Source organism: Ursus arctos, unplaced genomic scaffold, assembly GCF_023065955.2.
Source record: "Ursus arctos isolate Adak ecotype North America unplaced genomic scaffold, UrsArc2.0 scaffold_5, whole genome shotgun sequence".
NCBI lineage: Eukaryota > Metazoa > Chordata > Mammalia > Carnivora > Ursidae > Ursus > Ursus arctos.
Window position 1 is genome coordinate 5448624 of NW_026623067.1, and position 27293 is coordinate 5475916.

General features: G+C 35.2%; 3 protein-coding genes across 3 annotated transcripts; all 3 read right to left on the reverse strand.

Annotated features, from left to right (window-relative positions):
• Positions 1–4997: 4997 nt before the first annotated feature.
• LOC123001495 (guanine nucleotide-binding protein G(i) subunit alpha-2-like) lies at positions 4998–5315 on the reverse strand. Its single transcript, XM_044387245.3, has one exon. It carries the CDS (start codon positions 5313–5315, stop codon positions 4998–5000), a length of 318 nt encoding a protein of 105 aa, XP_044243180.2.
• A 1214-nt stretch (positions 5316–6529) lies between these two features.
• LOC113261850 (olfactory receptor 14A2-like) lies at positions 6530–7480 on the reverse strand. The gene has a single exon (XM_026508172.3). The coding sequence runs from the start codon at positions 7478–7480 to the stop codon at positions 6530–6532; it is 951 nt and encodes a 316-aa protein (XP_026363957.3).
• Positions 7481–23847: 16367 nt separating this feature from the next.
• On the reverse strand, positions 23848–24780 carry LOC113261852 (olfactory receptor 14A16-like). Its single transcript, XM_026508173.3, has one exon. The coding sequence runs from the start codon at positions 24778–24780 to the stop codon at positions 23848–23850; it is 933 nt and encodes a 310-aa protein (XP_026363958.2).
• Positions 24781–27293: the final 2513 nt, after the last annotated feature.

Here is a 27293-nt window from a genome sequence, read left to right on the forward strand (position 1 = left end):
AAGGGCAGCATGTGTGCAGTTAAAGAATTTTGTCAACAAAGGTAGTGACTAGTTTTATATTTTTTTCTGTCCTTAGAATTTCATTGGTGGCTACCTTTATTGAGAATCATACATGAGAAAAACAAGGACACAATGTGTTTGTTGGTTGGATAAATATTTTGGCCATATTATGTTTGTGGCATATATGAAATATCAAATATGTATTCAGTTTATTATTCAATACTAGTTGGAAATTCAAAGTAATTACCAAAGGTGGAAATCTAAATTTTAGGTTTTATAATATCCAGCTACTCAGAATTCTCTGAAAAAGATGTTATAAAGAAAGACATGAACAGATCCTTGGGTGACAGTAAAAAGTGGTAGCTGAGTTAAGGAGAAATTCAACACAGGATAAGAAAAGGTCACTGTAGGTCAGAAAGTTAGGAATGTGTAGATGTCACAGAAACCTGGAGGAGAGCATGGCCCAAGTGTGAGTCCCAAGAGAATGGTCAAGGTATTGGATGAACAGAATAAAAGATGGACTTCCTGCTAAGTATAAATAAATTCTGCAGGTATGGTGGCCTTTGGACATTAACTGCAACATCAGCTCTTCCCTGGCTCTCCAGTAGTCAACCATTGGGCTTGAGCTGACATATGAATGCTCCCTTGGATAACCAGCCTTATAGCACACACTGGAGATTTTGAACTTTCCAAATAATTGCATGGGCCAATTTAGTATAGATCGATAAATGATAAAAAGATGATAGATAGATGGTAGATAGATAGATGATAGATGATAGATAGATAGATAGATAGATAGATAGATAGATAGATAGATAGATGATATAGATAGACCTGTTTATATATACACAGAGATAATTTGTTCTTTTTTTTCTGGAGAATTTGAAGACAGAGAACATCCAAAATCTCTTACACAAAGGGAAGGGCATTGTTTGGGAAGAGTGGAACAATGTGAAATTGATTGCATTTATGTAGACTCAGACAAGGCTGGTAAATTTGCACCTGAAATCTCTGAATATTCTTTGATGTTGTAAGCATCCCACACTATCCCCCTTATTTGAGAGAATCAACTAACCCACACCACACAAAGAATTCGTCCATTGCCTCCACCTGTGAGGATTTGTTACGAGGAGATGAAATTCTCTTTTCCTCATGTTTCCAAACTTTTCTCATTTCTTCCAGTGATATTGGGAGACTAAGATTCCAGAAGAACATAGCAGGAGATGTAAAGAACCTGTATTGAAAAATAGTGCTTAAGCAGTAAATGGGTCACAGGATATTAACAACTTAGTTGGAAGAAATCTGGATCACATGCATGGAAGTTGATTCTCAGGGTGCTGTTGTGTGGAATAACCTGTGTGGGTATTTTTGGTCCATATGGTCTATAATGTTATTTATGTCTACTGTTCCTGTATTGATTTTCTGTTGAATGTTCTATACATTATTGAAAGTGTGGTATTAAACTCTCCAATTACTATTTTATTAGTTTCCATTTCTTCCTTCAGAACTTCCATAGATGTAAATTCTTTAATAAAATATTAGCCAACTAAACTCACCAGCACATTGAAAGGATTATACACATTTACCAAAGGAATTTATCTCTAGAGTATAAGGATGTTTCAATATAATTAATTTGATTATTTTAACAATATGAAAGTTTATATAAAAAGAAATAGTACACATATTAAATATATATTAAAAATTTCTCAATAGATGCAAAGAATGTATTTGAAAATATCCCAAACCATTTAAAAAAAAAGAATCTCAAAAACGAGAAATAAAAGAAATGTATCTTAACATAATACTGGTCGTATACAAAAAGTCCATCACCAACATGATATTTATTGGTGAGTTGTTTTTACACAGCCACTCAGCTAAAGCAGATACTATATATTTTAAATGCCAGGAAATAGTTTCACAAGGACAAGTTCCTACTGACACATTTATTTAGGTATTAACGTACCTATTTGTTGAATTTGCAGCATCCTGGAATCTTCTCCAAATGAATTGACAGGTTGAGATGTACTCTCCTTCTGATACATATGAATGATAAACCATATGTGTATTGGATTTAATGAGAAGTCATCCAGCCACTTGTCATGAGCCCCTGATAACCTCCAAAGGGTTCAGAAAGGACTTGAAAGATTAGATGAAGACAATTGAAAGTACACCTGATAAGAGTACTTAAGAATGGGTCTTTTTGGTCAGTCACTTTTAACTGAGTATATCCTTTGATGAAGGATTCAGAAGATCATATCAAAGTAGAAGTTAAAGTCTGTTTAGTTTTGACTCCTCCTTACTAGTACAAATGATATATGAACCCACCATAAAGTAAATGAGAGAAAAAGAAAAATGAATATATGATTATACATATCAAACTATGAAATGAATCATTTAATTTTGTAAGGGAATATGATTCAAATTTGTAATAATATTTGACTGTATTTTTGTGACTTGTTAGAAGGAATGTTATTAATTATTATTACTATTGTTGAGTACTTCCTGTAGGCACAGTAATCGATTTATATGTATTTACTTACTGAATACTCTCTAAAAACTACTACTTAGGTTCTAGCATTGCTGTTATGTGCAATATGTAACATGACCTTTTGAAAGAGAAACTAATGGAGAATCATCTGTTCTATGATATAACTTAATTAATCAATTTTCATGCAAAGGACATATCAAAATACAGTATCTGACAAATCATATGTCTCAAATAGGATAAAATAATTGGAATGTCCAATACATCATATTGAGGTTTCTTTGTTCTTTTTATTCATGTTTTTAAGTTTTTATTTAATTTAGAGTTAGTTAGCATACAGTTTAATATTAGTGTCAGGTGTACAATTGAGTGATTCAACACTTACATACAACACACAGTGCTATTCACAACAAGTTCAGTGATTAATATCCATCACCCATTTAACCCTTCCCCTCCCCCTTCCCACTCTGGGATATTACCCAAATTATATAAAGAACTTATTAAACTCAACACTTAAAAATGAACAATCCAATTAAAATGGGCAGAAGCCAGGCATCTGGGTGCCCCAGTTGGTTGGACATCTGCCTCTGGCTTGTGTTGTGATCCCAGGGTCCTGGGATCAAGCCCTGAGTTGGGCTCATTGCTCAGTGGGGAGTCTGCTTCTCGCTCTCCCTCTAACTGCCACTCTCCCTGCCTGTGCATGTGCTCTCTCTCTCTCTCTCTCTCTCTGTCAAATAAATACATGAAATATTTAAAAAGAAAAAAATTGGGCAGAAGCCATGATTATACATTTGTTCAAAGAAGACATACAGGTGGCCAATTCACACATGAAAAGATCCTCAATATCACTCATCATGAGGGAAATACAAATCAAAACTATAATCAGATATTACCTCACACATGTCAAAATGACTAAAATCAACCATACAAGATACAGTAGGTGTTAGCAAGGGTGTGGAGAGGGGGAACCCTCTTACACGGTTGGTGGGAATGCAAACTGGTATGGCCACTCTGGAGAACAGAATGGAGGATCCTCAAAAAGTTAAAAATGGAACTACCATATGACCCAGCAATTGCACTCTTAGGTATTTACCGAAATTACCTAATTTGAAGGGATGCATGCATCCTGATGTTTATAGCAACATTATAATGATAGCCAAATTATAAAAAGAGCCGAAATGGCCATCATTGACCAATGGAGATTGATGAGTGAATGGAATATTACTCAGCTAAACTAGGAATGAAAACTTGCCATTTGTAAGGACGTGGAAGGAGCTAAAGAATACTATGCTAAGCGAATTAAGTCAGTCAGAGAAAGACAAATACCTTATGATTTCACTCACATGTGGATTTTAAGAAACAAAACAAATGAACATGGGAAGGAAAGAAAGAAAACCCAAGAAGTGTTCAGTCGTGAAGGACCTGGGACTGGGACAGGCACACGAGAAGCATGTCCCTCAGCAGCCAGAGGTGGTTCCTACGTTAGAGATAAGGAGGTACATTTAGGTTAATGGAGCCAGGGATCATGGCCACTGGGACAGAACCCTCAGTGATGTTAGCAGGTGTCTGGAACTGTGCTTGGAATCCAATTCTATGGAAGTCAGGGCAGGGACAGTGCCAGCACTGGGGTCAGTTAGCACAGGGATGGGTGTACACCCTCAGAGACACTCAAAAGGTGGAATCACTGTTAGGGTGCTGGGGGAGTGGCGGTCATGATCTGACAGTTTTAAATAGTTTTTCTCTATAAAAGTTTTCTAGGCCTGCAGTTTTGTTTTGTTTTCCCCTTTATTTTCATTTATTTTTTTAAACTACAAAAATGAACAGGTTGTCTTCAAGAATAGTGGCCTCTCATGCTTCTTTTGCTTTTTCCTTTGGAGCCTTGGAATGGGAAGGGCAAGAGGTTCCCTATGAACTTTTTGACTTGGGGTGAGTTAGGGGCTGGTGTTTAGCAAAGCCAGGGGTCCCAAGGTGGAGAAGTGAGTGATCCTCCATCCACAGGCCTTGGGAGACTCAGCATGTTCTTCCCAGTCCCATCACAGAACAAGACAATGGTTAAGACCAGAACAGATGCACAGGAAGGGGGTACCATGGCCATTCCCAGTACCAACACCTGGATTAAGGGCTGGCCTAAAACAGGGAGGTTTGTGTCAGCTCCTCTCCTGAGTCTCTGGAGCTGAGAGAGGGGTTGGGGTCCCAAGAACAGAGAGAAGAAAGGGGGAAAGTGGCCAATGGGTGTTGGGGGGAAACTGGGGAGTCTGATCCTATTGCCCCCATTTTCCTCAGGGAGTGTGGGGAGCTGAGTTGGTGATGGCTCATCCTTCAAGACCCCGCTGCCCCTCAGAAGAGGCTGCAGTCCTTCAGGTTGTTTGTGATGGTGAATTTGGTGGAAACATCAAACACCAACTGCATGTTCTTGGTGTTGATGGTGCAGGTGAGGTGTGTGTAGATTTCTTTGGTATCCTTGACCTTGTTCAGGTCCTCAGAGTTATTCTGGATGTAGCTGCTTGCCTAGTTAGTCCCTAGCCTCGTCTATGCAGGAGGGGTTGGTGAAGTTAATCTGCAGATTGCCCATAGCTTTGACAATGGCCATGATGGACTGGATGGTGTTGTTGCAGAGGACTGCATGGTACTGCCAGCATTCTTCTTCCAAGTAGCTGTCCTCATGGATGATCTTCATCTGCTTGAAAGTGGTGCTCTTTCCTGACTCCTCAGCACCCAAAAGGAGCAACTTCACCACCTGTGCCACATTCTTGCTGTCTTTCCAGTTTTTGTTGATCATCTTGAAGTGCTGGGCAACCACCTTGTTCTTGGCACCCATGGTGCAGTGCATCCCACCATATTCTGCTAGCTTTTCCCAACACACTGGGCTTCAGCCCTCCCTCTACAGTTAGCTCTACAGTTGGCAGTAGATAATCATTGTATATTGAGTCTCAATGACAAATACCACATAAGAATTAAACATGTTACTAGTGGAAGAAACATAAGTGATTAAATGTTGTAAACTAATTTAAGATGTAATGAAAATTAAGTCAAAATTTAATAAGATATTAAAAATGCGAACAATAAGTATTAAAATATCTAATTTCATTTATTTATTTATTATTATTTATAATGGATAGATATTTTCCATATAAAGTAAAAATGATAGTATATGCAATCTAGTGGATAAAGATAGTGAATGGAGTAATACAATCTAAGTTATTTTGCAAAATTTTAAGCATTTTGATGTATTTTTTCTTTTCATAATTTTTTTTTTACCTTTAACTAAGAGCTTCAGTTTCAGTCTGCATTCCTATTCTAAGGAAATTCTCATTTAAGAGATATTTAAGAAGACAAGTATTTAATGCTTTTGTTAAATTTCTATTGCTTTTGTAGCAGTTTTTTACAAATCTTATGACTTAATAACATGTTATGTTTTAAAGTTGTAATTTAGAAATCCAACACCAATCACACTAGGCTAAAATGAGGATGTGGCTGGTATGGCTGCACTCTTTTCTTGGGTCTCCCGTGAACTATCTGTTTCTGCATTTACCCATCCCCATTGGCTGCCTCTGTCTATATATTGGCCCCTTCCATCTACAAAGCCAACAATGGAAGACCACACTTCCATAGACAGATCTCCCTCTAACAATGTCTTGAAATACTCCACTTTCGTGATTAGATTAGGGCCCCTTGGACAGTCTAGAATATCACCCCATCTCAAGCTCCTTAATTGAATTACGTCTACTGAATCCCTTTATGCCATGTAAAGTAATATATTCCAGATTTTTAAAAAAAGGAGTACATGGAAATGTTCAGTAAACCATTTGAAAAACTGTCATAGTGTTTCTGAAACAATTTATATGCACAAATACTAGGTAATTCATATGCTATTCTTGGAGGTTCTATGATAATGAATACTTATTAATAAGCATAATCATGTCAACTTTATCCTAGCACGTTTAAACGAAGTGAATATTTTATTATATAGGATATTGATATTCATCCTAGATTGTAAGATATATATTTTTTAAACCATGGAATTTAGCTTTATAAATTCTAGTTCTACTGTTTTTCTCCATAGAATGTATAATGACTTAGTTTCCATAGAAACCGCCTCACAGCTGCCTTGATTTCCTTGTTCCTTAGGCTGTATATTATGGGGTTCAAAGATGGAGGCAACACAGAATAGAACACAGACACCAAAAAATCCACAAGATGTGGGGAATCAGGGACTGGCTTCAGATAAGCAATGATGCCTGTCACAATAAATGTTGTGACAACTATGAGATGGGGTGTACAAGTGGAAAAGGCTTTTGACCACCCTTGTAATGATGGCATTCTCAGCACTGTATTGAAAATGCAAATGTATGAAAATCCAATGGACAACAAACTGAAAAGTGCATACATAACCCCAATAGCCTCACTAATATCAATGGTGACATGAGACTTTGAGCAAGAGATCTTCAGTAGGGAGGGGACATCACAGAAAAACTGAGGAACTTTTCTAGAGCCACAGAAAGATAAAGAGAAAGTGCTGGCTGAGTAGAAGACTCCAAAGATACTCCCAAGAAACCAGGACACAGCTGTCATGCTCACACAGACTCTCCTGTTCATGATGACATCATAATGCAGTGGGTGACAGATGGCCACATAGCGGTCATAGGACATGACAGTTAGAAGGAAAAGCTCAGATACTGCAAAGTGGATCACGAGCAACACCTGTAACATGCATTCTGAGAATGAAATGATATTTCTGTGGGATAAAGAGTTCAGGATAAATTTTGGAAGTGTGATGGAAATGAGGCAGGCATCAAAAACTGCTAAGTTCTTCAGGAAGAAGTACATGGGGGTGTGAAGACACTGATCTAGAGTGATCAGGACAATAATGAGAAGATTCCCCATAAGAGTCACCAGGTAAATAAGCAAAAACAGAAAGCCATGTAAAACCTGCAGCTCTCTGGTGTCTGAGAATGCCACGAGGAAGAATTCCATCCCTGCTGAGTGGTTGGTCATGTTTTCCACTCTATAGGGGAAAAAAAGAGAAAGGACACAACATCAGGTTCCTTTTAGGTCTTTCTCCTTGCCAGGAATATTTTTATTTAAGAATGCATCTACTTTGGGTTTATAAGTCATGCACAGTTTTACTCTCCTTACATGCATGGTAGGATTTATAACTTCTTCACTATGCCACTGCTTTTTTAAAAATATTTTTTATAATTTTTATTTTTTTATATTAGTCACCATACAGTACATCCCAGTTTTTGATTCAATGTTCCATGATTCATTATTTGCGTATAACACCAAGTGCACCATGCAATATGTGCCCTCCTTAATACCCATCACTGGCCCAACCCAATCCCCCACCCCCCCTCCCCTCTGAAGCCCTCAATTTGTGTCCCAGAGTCCACAATCTCTCATGGTTCATTCCCCCTTCTGTTTACCCCCCCCTTCATTCTTCCCTTCCTTCTCCTACCAATCTTCCTATTTCTTATGTTCCATAAATGAGTGATATTGTATGATGATTGTCTTTCTCTGCTTAACTTATTTCACTTAGCATAAACTCCTCCAGTCCTGTCCATGTTGCTGCAAATGTTGTGTAATCATTCTTTCTGATGCACTATGCCACTCCTAGTTTGTGTCTGAATTTGATGTTTGTTAATGAGTAGATTAGGAAGAATAGGAAGAAAGAATAGGAACAGTCTTTCATTAATGAGTCCTTGGTATATTTATGATGAAACATGTATCTTTATAAAATATATCCTGAATTATTAGCTCAAGATTCTAAATAAAATCTTTAGTACACCAAATAAATTTTCAAATCATTTCCAAAAATAGAAGATAATCACTTAAAATTTCTGTAAAAGTGTTTTTTATACACATTACTTTTATCCACAAGGAGTAAATAATATTTTTCATTTAATTTTGTGATTGAACACACTAAAGAATAAAAACGAAATTTATGATAGAAAGGAGATGCAAAATATAAACAGAAAATTAATAAATATGGACTTATATCATTGACATGAAAAAAGTCATACTAATTAGAAATGAAAAGAGGGAGAAGGATATGGAATATTGGGGAAAGGGCCAACTTTCCTACCACTGGCTGCTCTACCTCTACTCACCCAAGTATGTTTATGCACGCTCATCCAATCTTGCACACACATTCATTCCCAGGTTGTATATCCGATGTTTTTAGGGTCAGCAAAGAAGCAAATTTTATAGAAAAGTGGTTGAGATAAAAGTGAATATGATAAATAGAAACAGGGCAATGAGGAATAGCATCAATGGCAGAACTGTTTCCTTCAATGATAAGTTATTTAGTATCTGAGGAAAATTGAAATGTAGGAAATATTTTATAAAAGCTATACAGAATAATTAAATGGAAAAAGCTTCAATCTTTTTATTAATATACAGGAAACGTAGGTGTAGACCATTTTTCATTTTCCACAAAAGGTCTATTTGTCACTATTTTTAAAAGAAGAAAGAAGATCTCACTTGAATTCTGATATCTCAAGCCTTCTCAGGTTCTTGAAAGAGGAATAAACAACTATTCCAGAGAAGAGAGTAGTTCTCTTAGAAGGCTCATATTACCAGTGTGGCATCAATATGAATGTTAAAAAATTGACTTATAATTCAAACCAAGAAGGCTATCAAGGCATTTAGTTATTCATCCCCTCATGTAAGGATTACTATGTTTTTAATTTATTTTTTATTTTGCTGAGGCATATCATGAATATATGGTGACCGCATATATCATAACTGTAGAATTTGATGTAAAGACTACTTTAAACTGATATATCTCATGGATGATTTCCTTGAAGCAGTGTAAAACTGAGATTGAAGGAGTCGTGTCTGCTCTAGTGTTTGGAAATTAAGGAAGCAGTGAAACTTGAAGATTCTCACTGTAATGTTAATAGACTGACTCTTTGCCAGGCAGCCTGCACTACTGAGTAAGAGATAGAAAATGTTTCCAAAATCTGCAAGAAGATACAGTGTCTTTTGGAACTCTATTTTGGAATTTCCCTTAAAGTCAGAACTTTGCACGTTTTTTTAAAGACTATTCCCTGTAACTATCTTCTCCGAGGACACTGTTAGAATCTGGGTTTTTGTGATGTAGACAATTTTTTTTCCTAATGCTTCTTTCAATGTTCTGTTTGTCACTCATATTGCAAAGACTAAAAATGAAATACAATTGACAAGAGTTAAAGGAAAGCATGAAGTCAGGATAGTGTAATTGACACAGGACCAAAGAAGACATTTTTTCCAAAAAGCCCTGTAATAAACTTATTTTCTTATTGAGGACACTTGTTTTTACTCTCTGGTCCTAGTTTTTTCCACAACAAAATGGAAAGATTGAATTTATATTTCTAGAGAAACTTCCATCTCTCAACAGGTTTATTGCTTTATAGTACATAATAATATTAATCAAATTCAAGAGTGTGCCAGGCACTATATTAATTACTTTGAATATTATAGTTTGATCCCATTTGCACCCCACATGAACATACTCCATTAAGTACTGGTGTTATTACCATATTGTAAAAGCTAAAACAGACTTAAAGAGATTTAAAAATTTGATCCTTTTCAAAACATAAAAAGTAAAAGAGATGTCTCTCTTTGCTATGTAGATTTGCTTCAAGTTACCATGTTTTTATTCTCTATGCAATATAATTGAACTGCCAGTGTCAGTTTTTTAAGATTTAAGATTACATTGTGAGGATGCTTAATGAGGCTTTCTTTGTGTTATTATAAATATTATTTAAATTTAGTTTCATGCCCATGTTAAGAAGACAATACATACCTTTAATTCTTAGTGATGTCCATTGGGATAATCATTTTTACAGAGACTGGATCAAACATAATGCCTCATAGATAGTGCTGTGTAGACAAAGCCCAGGACCCTTACTACAGTGGCCTCCTGTCTAATTCAGATCATTTTGAGGGGGAAATCTTGAAGCAATTAAATTATAGACTTCAAAGAAAATGTATATATACATATATCATGCTTCTTGCATGTATCAGCTACTTGTTCAAAATCCACTTTTTCATAGAAAAAGGCATCTTTGTACCTTTCTGGTCATATATAGCCCATGGAGGCTTTTTTACCCATTTATTTTCCTACAAATTTATGAATCCCTGTTGTTCATGCTTACCTGCTTGATTCAAAATTCTAGGGTTCTGTTGATTCCCAATGTCTTCTTTCTCTTGATAGATCTTCTGTTGTCCATAGAATGAGGGAGATATTAATGACAATCATCTCATCTCAAGTCTTCCTCTTGTATTTTCAAAGAGAATAAAATACTTTTTCAGTTTGCTATATATCACCCTTAGGGAAATCTCTGGACTTAAAGACAAGCAAGATTCCCTAAAGGACTATGACTGTATTTCTGTATGAAAACTTATTAACAGGAAGTAATCAGTGGCATGTTCCCCCAGCATGAATATCTGACACCTCACACTCTTGCTTTTGGGCTGTTGTCTTTTCCCAGATCATTGGAAATAATCTACCAGACCTTTCAAGTAGGACAAATAGAAGATAGAGTCCAGTACACATTATTTAATGCTAGATTTTAATCAAGAGGGAATGAATTTATATGTTCTAAATTACATAACAAGCTGAATATTAAGCTTGCATATATTTTTGAGTGTGCAAAGAAATTTGTTTTTAATTAGTTTTGTTTATCACCTATAGTTATAGCACTTTCTGTATTGTTTTTTACAAGTTTGGTAAATGAGCTTCAATTTAAAATATTTCTTAAACTTGAACTTTTGTGATACAGATATAATAATTTCTCTAAACCTTTCTCCAATGTCCTAATTTTGACACTATTAAAATGTATAAAAACTTGATATAAATTGAAGAGAAACATGGAATCAGGATGGTATAATTGAAACAGACCCAAACATATCATTTTTTCAATAAGCAATACAGTCAATGTGCTTAAATTAGTACATTTCCTTTCACTCTCTGGCCCTAGTTCTTTCCATTATAAAATGAATAGATTGAATTTTAGGAATCCTGAGAAAATTTGATCTCTAACCTGGACTTATCACTGAAGTACATAGTTATATCTGTCAAAAGAAAATATGTGTCGGGCAGTCCTTTGAATACATTGAATGGTATACTCAGTCCCATTTCTACCCTACAATAACACTTTCAATTAAGTAATAGCATTATGACCATATTTATAATATATACTGCCTGAAACTTCCCCCCCAGTATTAATAAGCATCACCTTCCACCTCTATCCAGATGTGAATAGAAATCAAAAGGGAATGAGGGTTTCTATTTTCAACTATCAAGAACAAGGTAGCCCTGCCATTTTACCCATAAGATCAATATCAAAGGAGTTCTGCTAAAACACAAGATCTACATAAGATACATTATCTTATATTATTGTAATTCAAATGTCCAGTTTTAAATGCAAAACTCACCTCTAGCGGCAATAACAATGAAAATCTCAAAACTGAGAAGCAACAATGAAGAGTTGTAAACAATAAAATGATAGAAATGTTAGAATTAAGTGACAAAGCATTTAACTCAGTCATCACAAAAATGATTGAACAACCAATTATAAATATGCTTGAAACAAGAAACCCTCTGCAATAAAAAATGTTCCAAAGATCTATAGATGATAAAAATAACATAAAAATTTAAGAACTAAAGGACACCTGGTAGCTTGGTCTGTTAAGCCTGTTACTCTTGATTTCAGGTCATGATTCAGGGTTTGTGAGATCAAGACACATGTTGGACATGGAGCCTGCATAAGATTCTTTCTCTTTCCCTCCCTCTGTCCTTCCCCACCCCCTGCTTGCAAGCTTTCTCTCTCAAAAAAAAAAAAAAAAGTTAAGAACTAAAAATTACAATAATTATTTTTTTTGAAAGTATAAAGGGATGGAATCCACACTGGAATGGGAAGATAAAAGGAGAAATGAGTGAATTTGAATGTAAAATAATTTAATGAATGAAAAAGGTCTAACATTCAATTCAAAAAGGTCAACATTCAAAGTCATTAAATCTTTGAAGGAGAGGACAACTAAAAAAGAGTAAGGCTGCGAGTTTCCTCAAATTGACAACAACAAAAACCTATAAAAGCTCAGATTCAAAACTTGGAAAACCACAAACGATAAATTCTACACAAAATCCGCATCAAGGGATATCTTAATTAACACTCCAAAAAGCAAAAACAGATACAAAAACATAAACAACTGATGCATCCAACTGAAACCAATATATTACCTATTGGGGGAAAATATTTAAATGACATCAGAATGCTCATGAAAATGTTGAGACCAGAAAAAAGTGGTATGAAAGTTTTGAAGAGGCAAAGTAAAGAGATTTCTGTAGCCAGTAAATATATTCTTCTGGACTTAAGGGAAAATTGATATATTTTCAGATAAAGGGAATAATAAAATATTTTGTTACCAAGCAATCTACCTTAAAACACAAATCTTAAAATAATATATCTAAACATAAAGAATATGATGTAATATGAAATCATAAACAATCAGAAGTAGAGAACCAGAAAGAGGATAAATATGAGTTAATAAGACACATGTTCTTTCTGCTTTTGATTTTTCTAATTTATTTTTGAGGTTTGAAGTAAAACATATAATATTATCTTTCTTATTTCTCATGTTCTGCTTGGTTTATGTTTTATTTGTTGTTCTATCTCCATCTCCCTTATATGTAAGCTTAGCTTGTGCATTTTGAATATTTCTAATTTTATGAGAGAGGCTTGAATGGCTATGTATTTCCCCCTTACGATCACCTTTGGAGTGTCCCATAGGATTTGGACTGAAGTGTTTTCATTCTTATTAGTTTCCATGAATTACTTAATTCTTCTTTAATTTCGTGGTTGACCCAATCGTTCTTTAGCAGGATACTCTTTAACTTCCAGATGTTTGAATTCCTTCCAAATTTTTTCTTGTAATTCAGTTCCAGTTTCAAGGCATTGTGGTCTGATAATGTGCAGGAATAATCTCAATCTTTTGGTATTGAGACCTGATTTGTAACTCAGTATGAGTTCTATTCTGGAGAAAGTTCTGTGTGCATTTGAGAAGAATGAGTATTCTATTGTTTTAGGGTAGAATGTTCTGTATATATCTATGAAGTCTATCTGGTCCAATGTGTCATTCACAGCACTTATTTCTTTTTGATCTTCTGCTTAGATGACCTGCCCAATGCTGAGAGTGGAGTGTTAAGATCTCCTACTATTAATGTATGGAGTGGAGTGTTAAGATCTCCTACTATTAATGTATTTTTGTCAATATGATTCTTTATTTTGGTTAATAGTTGACTTATGTAGTTGGCTGCTCCCATGTTGGGAGCATAGATATTTACAATTGTTAGATTTTATTTTTGGATACACCTTCAGTATGATATAATGTTCCTCTACATCTCTTAATACAGCCTTTGGTTTAAAATCTAATTTGTCTGGTATGAGAATTGCTACCCCAGCTTTTTTTTTTTTTTTGAGGCCCATTGGCATGTTACATTGTTCTCTATCCCCTCACTTTCAGTCTGGAGGTGTCTTTAGTTTCAAAATGAGTATCTTTTAGACAGCATATGGATGAGTCCTGTCTTTGTATCCAATCTGCAACCCAATGCCATGTCATGGGACCTTTTAGGATGTTTGCATTGAGAGTAACTGCTGAAAGATATGGATTTGTTGCCATATTATTGTCTGAACAGTCCCTCTTTCTATAGATTATCTCTGTAAATTTCCGGTTTATATTATTCTTAGGGACTTTCTTCTTTTATAGAATCCCCCTTAGTATTTCTTGCAGGGCTGTCTTGGTAGTCACATATTCTTTCATTTCCTGCCAGTCCTGGAAGTTCCTTGTCTCCATCAATTCTGAATGAGAACCTTGCTGCATAAAGTATTCTTGGCTGGATATTCTTCTCATTTAGTACCCTGAATATGTCTTTCCAGCCCTTTTTGGCTTGCCAGGTCTCTGTGGACAGGTCTGACATTATTCTGATATTCCTCCCTCCATAGGTAAGAACTCTCTTCCCCCTATCCCCTCTCTGGATAGCTTCCTTGGCTCTTAGACTGGAGTTTTACTATTATATGCCATGGTGATGGTCTATCTTTATTGATCTTGGGAGGGGTCCTCTCTGCCTCTTGTATATAAGTGCTTGCTTCCTTCCCCAGATTAAAGAAGTTCTCAGCTATGATTTGCTCAAATATATCTTCTAATCCTCTCTCTCTCTCTTTCTCTCTCTCTCTCCACCCCTTGAGGGTTCCCAATAAATCTGACATTGGGATATTTCATAGCACCATTGATCTCCCTATGTCTATTCTAATGTGCTACTGGTTGCTTATCCCTAGCCTCCTCAGTTTCCTTCCTTTTTATCACCTTATCTTCTAGATCACTAATTAATTTTTCTGCCTCATTTACCTTGGTTGTTAGAGTATCCAGTTTAGACTGAATCTCATTCACAGCATTTTTAAGTTCCACCAGATTAGCTTTTACTCTGCCCTTAGAAATTCTATGCTTTTGCTAATGGTTTTCTCAAGCCTAGCTATTGACTTCATAATTGCTACCCTGAAGTCTATCTCTGACATCTGGCTTATATCCATTAGTTCTGCAGCAGAGACCATTGTCTCTGGCTCTTTTCTTTGTTGGGAGTTCCTCCTTCTTTTCATTCTATTGAGCAGTGGTTGAGGAATGTACAGAGTCCAAAATATCAACCAAGACCCAGGCAAGATGCATCTTAGGAAAATCCAGAACTGTTGGAAGTCCCCACCAAAAAAACAAAGCCAAAATGAAACCCAAGAATAAAATTTATAAAATTAAAAATAAAAAAAAAAAATTGGAAAAAGAAGGGTGAGGTGAGGGGTGCTATAATCTCTCAGTGTTGGCAAAGTAGAGTGTTTCAGTTTCCTGGGGGTATTTTGTTCTGTTTGTTAGAAGACATTACTTCCCAGAATTACATGGAAAGTAAAACTGGTGTGTATATATATATATATATATATATATATATATATATATATATATATACACTTTTTTAAAAATAGGGACAAAAGGACTACACTGAAGCACATATCAATATAAAAATATAGGTGTGAAAACGTACAAGTTACAAAAAATAATAAAGATTAGAGCAGAAATCAATGAAATAGAGACCAGAAAAATAATAGAACAGATCAATAAAACTAGAAGCTGGTTTTTTGAAAGAACTAATAAGATCAATAAACTTCTGGCCAGACTTTTCCAAAAGACAAGGGAAAGGACCCAAATTAACAAAGTCATGAATGAAAGAGGAGAATCATGGCTAATATCAAGGAAATAGAAATAAATTATTAGAAATTATTACCAGCAACTATATGCCAACAAATTAAGCAACCTGGAAGAAATGGATGCATTCCTGGAAACTTACAGACCACCAAGACTGAAACAGGAAGAAATCGCCAATCTGAGTAGACCAATAATGAGTAAGGAAATTGAAGCAGTAATCAAAACCTTCAAAAAAATAAGAGTCCAGGGCCAGATGGCTTTCCAGGGGAATTCTACCAAGCATTTTAAGAAGAAATAATACCTATTCTACTGAAGCTGTTTCAAAAAATAGAAACAGAAAGAAAACTTCCCAACTCCTTCTATGAGGCCAACATTACCCTGATCCTCAAAGCAGACAAAAACCCCATCAAAAAGGAAAACTACAGACTAATATCCCTGATGAACATGGATGCCAAAACACTCAACAAATCCTAGCCAATAAGATCCAACAGTACATCAAAAAGATTATTCATCATGACCAACTGGGATTTATGCCTGGGATGCAAAGGTGATTCAGAGTTAGCAAATCAAACAAAGTGATAAAGTACATTAATAAAAGAAGAGAGAAGAGCCATATGGTCCTCTCAATTGATACAGAAAAAGCATTTGACAAAATACCACATCTGTTTCTGATTAAAACTCTTCAGAGTGTAGGGATAGAGGGAACATTCCTCAATACCATATAAACCATCTAAGAGAAGACCATAATGAATATCATTCGCAATGGGGAGAAGCTCAGAGCTTCTCCCTTAAGGTCAGGAACACAACAGGGATGCCCACTCTCACCACTATTGTTCCACATAGTGCTAGAAGTACTAGCATTAGCATTTAGACAACAAAAAAGAATAAAAGGCATCCAAATTCGCAAAGAAGAAGTCAAACTCTTTGCAGATGACGTGATACTTTATGTGGAAAACCCAAGGACTCCACCACCAAGCTATTAGAACTCATACAGCAATTCTGCAACATGGCAGGATACAAAATTAATGCACAGAAATCAGTTGCTTTTGTATACCTAACAGCATAACTGTAGAAAGAGAAGTTAAGGAATCAATTCCATTTACAATAGCACCCAAAACCATAAGAAACCTTGGAATAACCCTAACCAAAGGGTAAGGATCTATATTCTAGAAACTACAGAACACTTATGAAAGAAATTGGGGAAGACACAAAGAGATGGAAAAACATTCCATTTTCATGGATTGGAAGAATAAACATTGTTGCAATGTATATGCTATCCAGAGCAATCTACACTTTCAATGCCATCCCTTCCAAAATATCATTGGCATTTTTCAAGGAGCTGGAACAAACAATCCTAAAATTTGTATGGAAACAGAAAAGACCCCGAATCTCCAAGGAAATGTTGAAAAAGAAAAACAAAGCAGGGCATCACGTTGCCTGACTTCAAGCTATATTAGAAAGCTGTGATCAACAAGACAGGATTGTATTGGCACAAAAACAGACACATAGATCAATGGAACAGAATGGAGAACACAGAAATGGGCCCTCAGCAATGTGGTCAACTAACCTTCGAGAAATCAGCATAAAATATCCAATGGAAAAAAGACAGTCTCTTCAATAAATGGTGCTTCAAAAATTGGACAGCTACCCGTAGAAGAATGAAACTGGACCATTCCCTTACACCACACACAAAGATAAACTCAAAATTGATTAATGACCTCAGTGTGAGACAGGAATCCATCAAAATCCTAGAAGAGAACATAGTCAGTAACCTCTTCAACATTGGCCACAGAAACATCTTTCAAGACACATCTCCAAGGGCAAGGGAAACAAAAGGAAAAAAATGAACTTTTGGTACTTCATCAAGATAAAAAGCTTCTGCACAGCAAAGGAAACAGTCAACAATACTTGGAGGCAACTCACGGAATGGGAGAAGATATTTGCAAATGCAATTAAAGATGAAGGGCTGATATCTGAGATCTATAAAGACCTTCTCAAGCTCAACACACACACACACACACACACACACACACACACACACACACACACACACACACACAAACACAGACACAACACAACACAGCAAAACAAGAACAACAACAAATAACCAAGTCAAAAGATGGGGAGAAGACATAAACAGACACACAGACACTTCTCTAAAAAAGGCATACAAATGGCTAACAGACACATGAAATGTCCAAAATTGTTAGCCATCAGGGAAATAAAAATGAAAACTACATTGCAATATCACTTAAAACCAGTTAGAATGGCAAAAATTAACAAGACAGGAAACAACAAATGTTGGCAAGCATGTGGAGAAAGTGGAACACTCTTACGCTGCTGGTGGGAATGCGAGCTGGTACAGCCACTCTGGAAAACAGGATGGAGTTTCCTCAAAACGTTAAAAATAGAGGTACCCTATGACCCAGCAATTACAATACCAGGTATTTATCCCGAAGATACAGATGCAGGGAAAAGAAAGGGCACATGCACCCCAAAGTTCATAGCAGCAATGTTCACAATAGCCAAACTGTGGAAGGAGCAGAGATGCCCTTCAACAGATGAATGGATAAAGATGTGGTTCATATATACAATGGAATATTACTCAACCATCAGAAAGGATGAATATCCACCATTTGCATCAATGTGAATGGAACTAGAGGGGATTATGCTAAGTGAATATGACAAGCAGAGAAAGATTACTATCACATGTTTTCATTCATATGTGGAACATAAGGAGTAGCATGGAAAAACATAGGGGAAACAGGGAAAACTGAAGAGGAGGGAATCAGAGAGGGAGACAAACCATGAGAGGCTCTGGACTCTCAGAACCAAACTGAGGGTTACAGAAGAGAGGAGGGTGGGGAATGGGGTAGCCGGGTGATGGGTATTAAGGAGGGCACGTGTTGTAATGAGCACTGGGTGTAACATACAACTAATTAATCATTGCAAAGTATGTCAAAAACTAATGCGTATTGGGACACCTGGGTGGCTCAGTTGTTGAGTGTCTGCCTTCGACCCAGGGTGTGATCACAGGGTCCTGGGATAGAGCCCCTCATGGGGCTCCCTGCTCTGCTGGGATCCTGCTTCTTCCTCTCTCCCTCTCCCTGCTTGTGTTCTGTCTCTTGCTGACTGTCTCTCTCTCTGTTAAATAAATAAATAAAATATTTAAAAAATTAATGCATAATAATAAACAAAATAAAATAAAAATAACAATCAATAAAATATCTAATAATGTTTTTAAAAAGTCTTCAAGTTGATAAACAACATCGAAAAAACAATCTAATGGTAAAAATTAAACTTTCTCTGCCTCTATTATGTATAAATTTCCATGTTTCAAGAGGGTGAAGCATGTACTGGAACACTGTTATATTCAAGAAGTATCTAGTCTCCCTCAACTGTCAAATGTTATGGGAACATAGTATTGGAGGAGGAATAGAGATACAGAAAAACGGAAGAAAATGGATGACCCAGAAATAAACTAGTGGAAATCCGCCTAAGATGATATTTTATAAAGAGCAAAATGATTCAGTGGAGGAAGAATCAAATCGAAAAGATTTGGCTGAAGCCATTAGAAATAGCTCACCAAAAAGAAACAGACAGTCTCTTTAATAAGTGGTATTGGGAAAATTGGACAGCTATATACAAAAGAATGAAACTTAATCACTCTCTCACACCATAAACAAAGATAAACTCCAAATGGGTGAAAGACATTGATGTGAGAGAGGAATCCATCAAAATCATAGAGGAGAACATAGGCTGTAACCTCTTTGATGTCGGCCACAGCAAATTTTTTCATGACACATTTCCAAAGGCAAGAGAAACAAAAGAAAAAAATGAACTTATGGGACTTCATCAAGAAAAAAGCTTCTGCACAGCCAAGGAAACATTAAAAAAAAAACTAAGTGGCAGCCCACAGAATGGGAGAATATATTTGCAAATGATACTGCAGATAAAAGACTGGTATCCAAGATCTACAAAGAACTTCTCAAACTCAATACACGAGAAACAAATAAACAAATCAAAAAATGGGCAGAAGATATGAACAGACACTTTTCCAATGAAGACATACAAATGGCTAACAGACACATGAAAAAATGTTCAAAATCATTAGCCATCAGGGAAATTGAAATCAAAAGCACACTAAGATAACACCTTATGCCAGTTAGAATGGCAAAAATTGACAAGGCTAGAAACAACAATTGTTGGAGAGGATGTGGAGAAAGGGGATCCCTCCTACATTGTTGGTGGGAATGCAAGTTGGTACAGCCACTCTGGATAACAGTGTGGAAGTCCCTTCAAAAGTTAAAAATTGAGCTACCCTATGATCCAGCCATTGTACTACTGGGTATTTACCCCAAAGATCCAGATGTAGTGAAGAGAAGGGACATATGCACCCCAATGTTCATAGCAGCATTGTCCACAATAGCTAAATCATGGAAGGAGCCGAGATGCCCTTCAACAGATGACTGGATTAAGAAGATGTGGTCCACATATGCAATGGAATATTACTCAGCTATCAAAAAGAACGAATTCTCAACATTTGCTGCAACATGGATGGCACTGGAGGAGATAATGCTAAGTGAAATAAGTCAGGCAGAGAAAGACAATTATCATATGGTTTCTCTCATCTATGAAACATAAGAACTAGGAAGATTGGTAGGAGAAGAAAGGGATAAAGAAAGGGGGGTAATCAGAAGGGGGAATGAAGCATGAGAGACTATGGACTCTGAGAAACACACTGAGGGCTTCAGGGGGGGGAATGGGATAGGCCGATGATGGGTGGTAGGGAGGGCACATATTGCATGGTGCACTGGGTGTTATATGCAACTAATGAATCATGGAACTTTATGTCAAAAACCAGGGTTGTACTGTATGGTGACTAACATAATATAATAAAAAATATTTAAAAAATTTTTTAAAAAATGGGCAGAAGACATAAACAGTCACTTCCCCTAAAAAGACATACAAATCGCTAACAGACACATGAAAAAATGTTCAAAATCATTAGCCATCAGGGAAATTCAAATTAAAACCACATTGAGATACCACCTTACACCACTTAGAATGGCAAAAATGGACAAGGCAAGAAACAACAAATTTTGGAGAGGAAGTGGAGAAAGGGGAACCCTCTTCCACTGTTGGTGGGAATGCAAGTTGGTACAGCCAGTTTGGAAAACAGTGTAGCGGTCCCTCAAAAAGTTGAAAATAGAGCTACACTGTGACCCAGAAATTTCATTCCTGGGTATTTACCCCAAAGATCCGGATGTAGTGAAGAGAAGGGCCATATGCACCCCAATGTTCATAGCAGCATTGTCCACAATAGCTACATTGTGGAAGGAGTTGAGATGCCCTTCAATAGATGAATGGATAAAGAAGATGTGGTCCATATATACAATGGAATATGACTCAGCCATCAGAAAGAATGATTACCCAACATTTGCAACAACATGGATGGGACTGGAGGAGATTATGCTAAATGAAATAAGTCAAACAGAGAAAAACTATTATCATATTGTTTCACTCATTTATGGAACATAAGAAATAGCAGGGAGATCGTTAGGAGAAGGAAGGGAAAAATGAAGGGACTGGTAAAGTGAAGTGGGAATGAACCACAAGAGACTATGGATTCTGGGAAATAAAGTGAGAGCTTCAGTGGGGTGGGGGTGGGATGATGGACTAGCCCAGTGACGGGTATTAAGGAGGGCACATATTGCATGGAGCACTGGGTGTTATTTGCAAACAATGAATCATGGAACACTACCTCAAAAATTAAGGTTGTATTGTGTGGTGCCTAACATAACATAACAAAAAATTAAAAAAAAAAAGACTTGAAATAGAAGAAACATAGTGGGAAAATCTTTATAGTAGTCTTGGCAAATATTTTTTGGATATTATCCTAAAAGCACAAGGAACAAATGCAAAAATCTACAAATGGGAGTACTTGAAACTTAAAAGCTTTTTCATAGCAATGGAAAGAATCAATGAAATGAAAAGGCAGCTTATGAAGTGGAAGAAAGTATTTGCAAACCACATACTGGATAAGGTTTTAATATCTAAAAATACAATAAGAAAATTCTAAAAGTTATTAACTTTTTTAAGAATTAAAATTGTCAAATGACATGAAAAGACATTCTTCTAAGGAAGACATTTAAATGGTCAAGTATATGAAAAGGTGCTAAACATCTCCAATCATCAAGGAAATGCAAATCATACCATAGTGATATATCATGTGATACATATTATTTATGTATTATCAAAATGAAAAGTAAAAACAAGTGTTGGTGCAGGTGTCAAGAGTAGAAGTTTCTCGTGTATTATTGGAAGGTATGTAAATTACAACAGCCATTATGGAAAACAATAAAAAAATATTTCTCAAAAATTAAAAATAAAACTACCATATGATTAGTATTTCCACTTTTAGGTATGTACCCAAATAAATAAAATGAACACCTTGAAGAGATAACAATTATCAATGTATATCCCAGCATTATTTCCAAAAGCTAATCTATGGAAACAAGCTAAATGTTCAACTTCAACTGAATGGATAATGAAAATAAATAATGAAAAAATGCCTTTCTTTAATTTACTTCATTTTGTATTATGCCCACATAATACCCATACATCTGAAGTAATGATTTTCTTAAAAGTTGACTGGTGAGCATGTGCTCCTTTATACTTCATTTTCTATATATTATAGACAATAAATTTTATGAAACAAATCCAAATTCAGTAATAAAAATTGTAATGACTATTTCAGTTTTTACCTACTGAGTATCATAAAGTAATTCCAAATCATGCAATTCACCAAAAATTTCTGATGTATATTTGGTCTCAGTTACTCTATCCACAAGAAAACAGTGTATGAAAAATGAAATATTTAGATATTAAGTATTTACATCATTTAATTATCTAAATATTTGAAGAGTTATCTGTGTTGGGTTAGTAGGAAAGATCATGAACACAGTTTTTCTAATGCTATCTGTCTTATTGGTACACTCTGTATATAAAGTCTTTCAGAACAATTGCCTTTTGTGACCCAAGCCTCTAAATTAAATAAGGCTCAATTGATCTATTTTATAAAACAAATATAGTTATTTTCAAATCATACAATAGTTCCACATTTCATTTTTGAGAAGTTTCCATACAATTTTTATTTCCACATTTCATTTTTGAGAAGTTTCCATACAATTTTTATTGTAGCTATAGTAATTACTAACCCAACAGTGTACCAGAGTTGTCTTTTTTCCCCATCCTCACCAACACTTGCTATCTCTTTTGATCTAACACACAGTATTTTGAGTATAGTTAACAGTACTGTATTTTTAACTTGAAAATTAAGGAAGCAGTTCTTTTATATTCCTAAAAATTTCCCCAAAATAGTAATTATGTGATGTGATGAAGGTGTTAGCTAAATCCATGTTAGTAATCATATCACAATATATAAGTCTTGTATCAAAATGTTGTAGACCTTAAACTTACACAATGGTGTCTGTAGTTATGTCTCAATAAATTGGGAAATAAAGCCAATATAGTTACATTTTAGCAGAAGATGAGGAAATTCTGTGTGTCTCTGTATATTGTAAACAAATTAGTATGTGAATGTTCACACTAAAAAAAAAAAAAAAAAAACCACACAGCAAAATGCTTTGACAAAGTAAATAAAGTACCAAGTTGTGTGCACCCATACTGCAAGATACTTTCACAGTAGAAAAAGGAAATTATAAAGCTCTCAGTTTAAAATAACATTTTAATACAGAAAAATGGTCAACCTTCTGATATAAGGCACAGCCTACCATAAAAATCAACATTTATTCCTGTGAAAGAGAAAAGAAAAAACTATTAGCACAATAAGTCCAAAAATAATAGTAGATAGCATTTGTATATGCAAGACACTCAACTGACATTTGGACGCATCTCACCATATAAATGTAGCATCCTATGTAGCAGCACCAATGATACAATGGGTATCTAACAACTTAATAACAATTTTTATAAACCAAAATAATTTGAAATATGTGTATTTGTAAGCATTTTATTTTGATTATTAAATAACTTGTATAAACCAATAATTTGATACACATTAATATATATCAGATTCATCAATATTATGAATGTTTATATATTTGGTATCATTTTTCACCAAAAATTTTTCCAAAAGCCACCTTCATGTCCCTGTTTCTCAGGCTGTAAATGATAGGATTCAGGCTGGGAGGTAACAGAGAATATAACACAGACATAAAGAGGTTCAGTGATGATGGGGATTTTGAGGCTGAACCTAAATATGCAATAAATCCAGAAGAGAGGAACAAGGTTACCACAGTTAGATGGGGCATGCAGGTGGAGAAGGTTTTAAACCTGCCTTGTGAAGAAGGAATTCTTAAGACAGTGGACACAATGTAAACATAGGAAGCAACCATGAAAGTAAAACATACAAAAGCAAAACAACAACTGATAATAATAAACACATATTCTAGAATTTGCTCCCCAGAACAAGCCAGTGTGAGCAATGATGGAATGTCACAGAAAAACTGATGCACTATGTTGGAACCACAGAAATGGATAGAAAATGTGCCTGCAACATGAATGGATCCATAGACACCCCCACTGAACCATGATGCTGTCACCATCTGCACACAGGAATCTCTATTCATGATGGCCTCATAGTGCAGAGGACAGCAGATGGCAGCATAACGGTCATAGGACATCACCAGAAGGAGGGCAAACTCTGTTCCAGCAAAGACAAGAACAAGGAAAACCTGTGAGGCACATCCCACAAAAGAGATGGAATGACTGTTGGTCAGATAGTTCACGACAGATTTGGGAACAGTGACAGAGATGTAACAGATATCAATCACAGACAAATTTTTCAGGAGGAAGTACATGGGGGATTGGAGATGCTGGTTGATGGTGGTAAGGGTGATAATGAGGAGGTTTCCCATCAGTGCCACCAGGTAAACCAGGGAGAAGAAGGCAGCATAGAGTCTCTGTAGCACCTGATCATCAGGGAATCCCATGAGCAAGAATCCTGTTATTAGGGTCACATTCATTAATTTCTCAGGCATGACAATTTCTTCTTTTTTGAAACATAAGAAAATTTCTTGAATCTTCAGAATCTGTCTCTTTTTGTTGTTTCTTTTGTTCAATGATTGTGATGTTATTCCTGAGGTAAAGCATATCTTGCAAACTATAATTTCTTCAATGCATGTAGAAAACAATTATATTAAGATAGTCATTAAAGCAGATTAGAATATTTTTTCATGTGTAAGGCTAAAATTTATGTATAAAGTAGGCAAATACTACTTCACATACCCATAAATGAGGGATTTTTTTTTTTTTACTTTGCTGGAATATGTTAAAAAGTAGCAAGGGAATTTGGATTAAAATAATTTGTTTACTCATTCTTGGAATGTTGCTTTAGTCAAAGTCATCTGTGTTCTTGGTATATTTGAAGAGTCAGTATGGATAACTTGAGAGATTATTCTCCTTTTACTTCTCTCTATCCTAATATAGCATAGGAAAATGGGGAAGGAAAAAATGGGTAGAGCTAATAATATTTTTTGTATTTTTTTTCTGTGACAATGATAAAGACTAAGATACTAATATTCATCTTCCAGGTAATCAAGGTTAAAATAAAATCACTAATATTTATACAAAGACTTTAAGATGATACTACATGAGCTTTAAAAGTCAATATATCCTAGAAATATTTATGTATTATTTATCATGATTTATCTATTTTCCTTCAGTAAGTACACATGCCTTCTATGTAACTAATGAACACAATTAAAATACAATGCTATCTTATTTTCCTGAAGGAAAGTGGAATGCAAACAGGTGAAATAAATTTAGGTACTTAGCAAGAGAGCTGGACTAACACTGGGAAGCTTACAGTAGATAGATAGAAGTTTGAGGAAATTCACTTACCTAGTAAGAATCAAGTTTCCTTGATTAAAGGAGTCCACTATTTAAATACCATGGAACTTTAAGATAAAAAAAGAGCTTAATAAAGGGCACTTTCTAACATCAGAAGAAAAGTTGAAATGCTGGATCTAATTGTCCAACAGGATAAAAATTCCTGTTTAAACATTGCTATTGCCTTGGTTTCCAGTGTGTTACTGAAAGACCTTCTTCTCTCAACTGGCAAGCACAGGTTCAAAGGTACTTATACGGGTGTTGCATTTTTGTGCATTTTTACAATGGACTAATTAGAACGAGAGCTAATTAACTGCATTAACCATGAGTTCTGATGTTGTCTCACGTTGTCATCACAGTCATTATGAAGTCTTGAAACAAAGGATTAAGTCCACATTGAGATTTTTTTTTCTTTTTTTACCCAGTAGTGTTACCTGCCATGAGACCTTCTAATTAATAACAAGAATACTTTTAATAGATTTTGTGAAATTTTACATTGTTATGTAAAGTATTAATTTTAATTTATAAGCCCATGTTTGAACAAAAGTGATTGGCTGTTTCTTTTTACTTTGATACTGATTTTGATTTTTTAAAATATTTTTCATAAGCAGGATATCATTTATTTTGCCATATAAAATACTTAAGATGTAAGATATAAGATAATGGAGAAACTTAAATTTCCTTTTTCATCTCCACTGGATAATATGATCTCTATCTATCATCTATCTATCTATCTATCTATCTATCTATCATCTATCTATCTATATTTTAGGGACCTCCATATTGTTTTTCATAATAGGTCTACAAATTCACATTCCCAATCAGAGTGTACCAGTTTTCTTGCTCTCCACAACCACCTTGATGTATATTTTTAAAATATTTAATACCAACCAACACAGTAAGTGTGATGTGATATCTAGCTTATTGTTTATATTGATTGTTTATATTGCTATGCAGAAACTTTTTAATTTGTCATAGTTTTACTTTTTTTTTCTTTTGTTGTTTGTGCTTTTGGTGCAAATTTAAAAAAATAAATAAATCATTCCCAAGGTGAACATCAAGGATGTTTTCTCATGTATTTTCTTCTAACAGGTTTCTGGTTTCAGGTCTTAATGTTTAAGTCTTTAACCCACATTGAATTAATTTTTGTGTATGGTGTAAGATAGGAGTAGAGTTTTATAATTTTTCACAGGGATATCCAGTTTTACTAGCACCACTAATGGAAGAGACTATTCTTCTCCCCATTGTTGATTCTTGTGGTCTTTTTTTGAAATTAGTTGACCATATATCAGTGAGTTTATTTCTGGGTTTTCTATACTGTTCCATTGGTCTATATATATCTCTTTTTATGCCAGTATCATACTGTTTCATTTACTATAGCTTTGTAATGCAGTGTGAAATTAGAAACTGATTTCTTCAGCTTTGTTCTTTCTTACTCAAAATTTTCATAGCTACATGAGGTCTTCTGTAGTACCAAATAAATTCTAGGATTGTTTTTATTCTGATTTTGTTAAAATTGACATTGCGATTTGTAATTTTTTTTAAATTTGAAGTCAACTAATTAATATATACTGTATTACTCATCTCAGAGGTAGAATTTAGTGATTCTTCAGTTGCATATAATACACATTGTTCATTACATGAAGTGCCTTCCTTAATGCCC

What these genes read in the sequence shown, in the direction of transcription:
- LOC123001495 (XM_044387245.3), bottom strand. Translation starts at nt 5,315, where the DNA reads ATGCACTGCACCATGGGTGCCAAGAACAAGGTGGTTGCCCAGCACTTC.
- LOC113261850 (XM_026508172.3), bottom strand. Translation starts at nt 7,480, where the DNA reads ATGACCAACCACTCAGCAGGGATGGAATTCTTCCTCGTGGCATTCTCA.
- LOC113261852 (XM_026508173.3), bottom strand. Translation starts at nt 24,780, where the DNA reads ATGCCTGAGAAATTAATGAATGTGACCCTAATAACAGGATTCTTGCTC.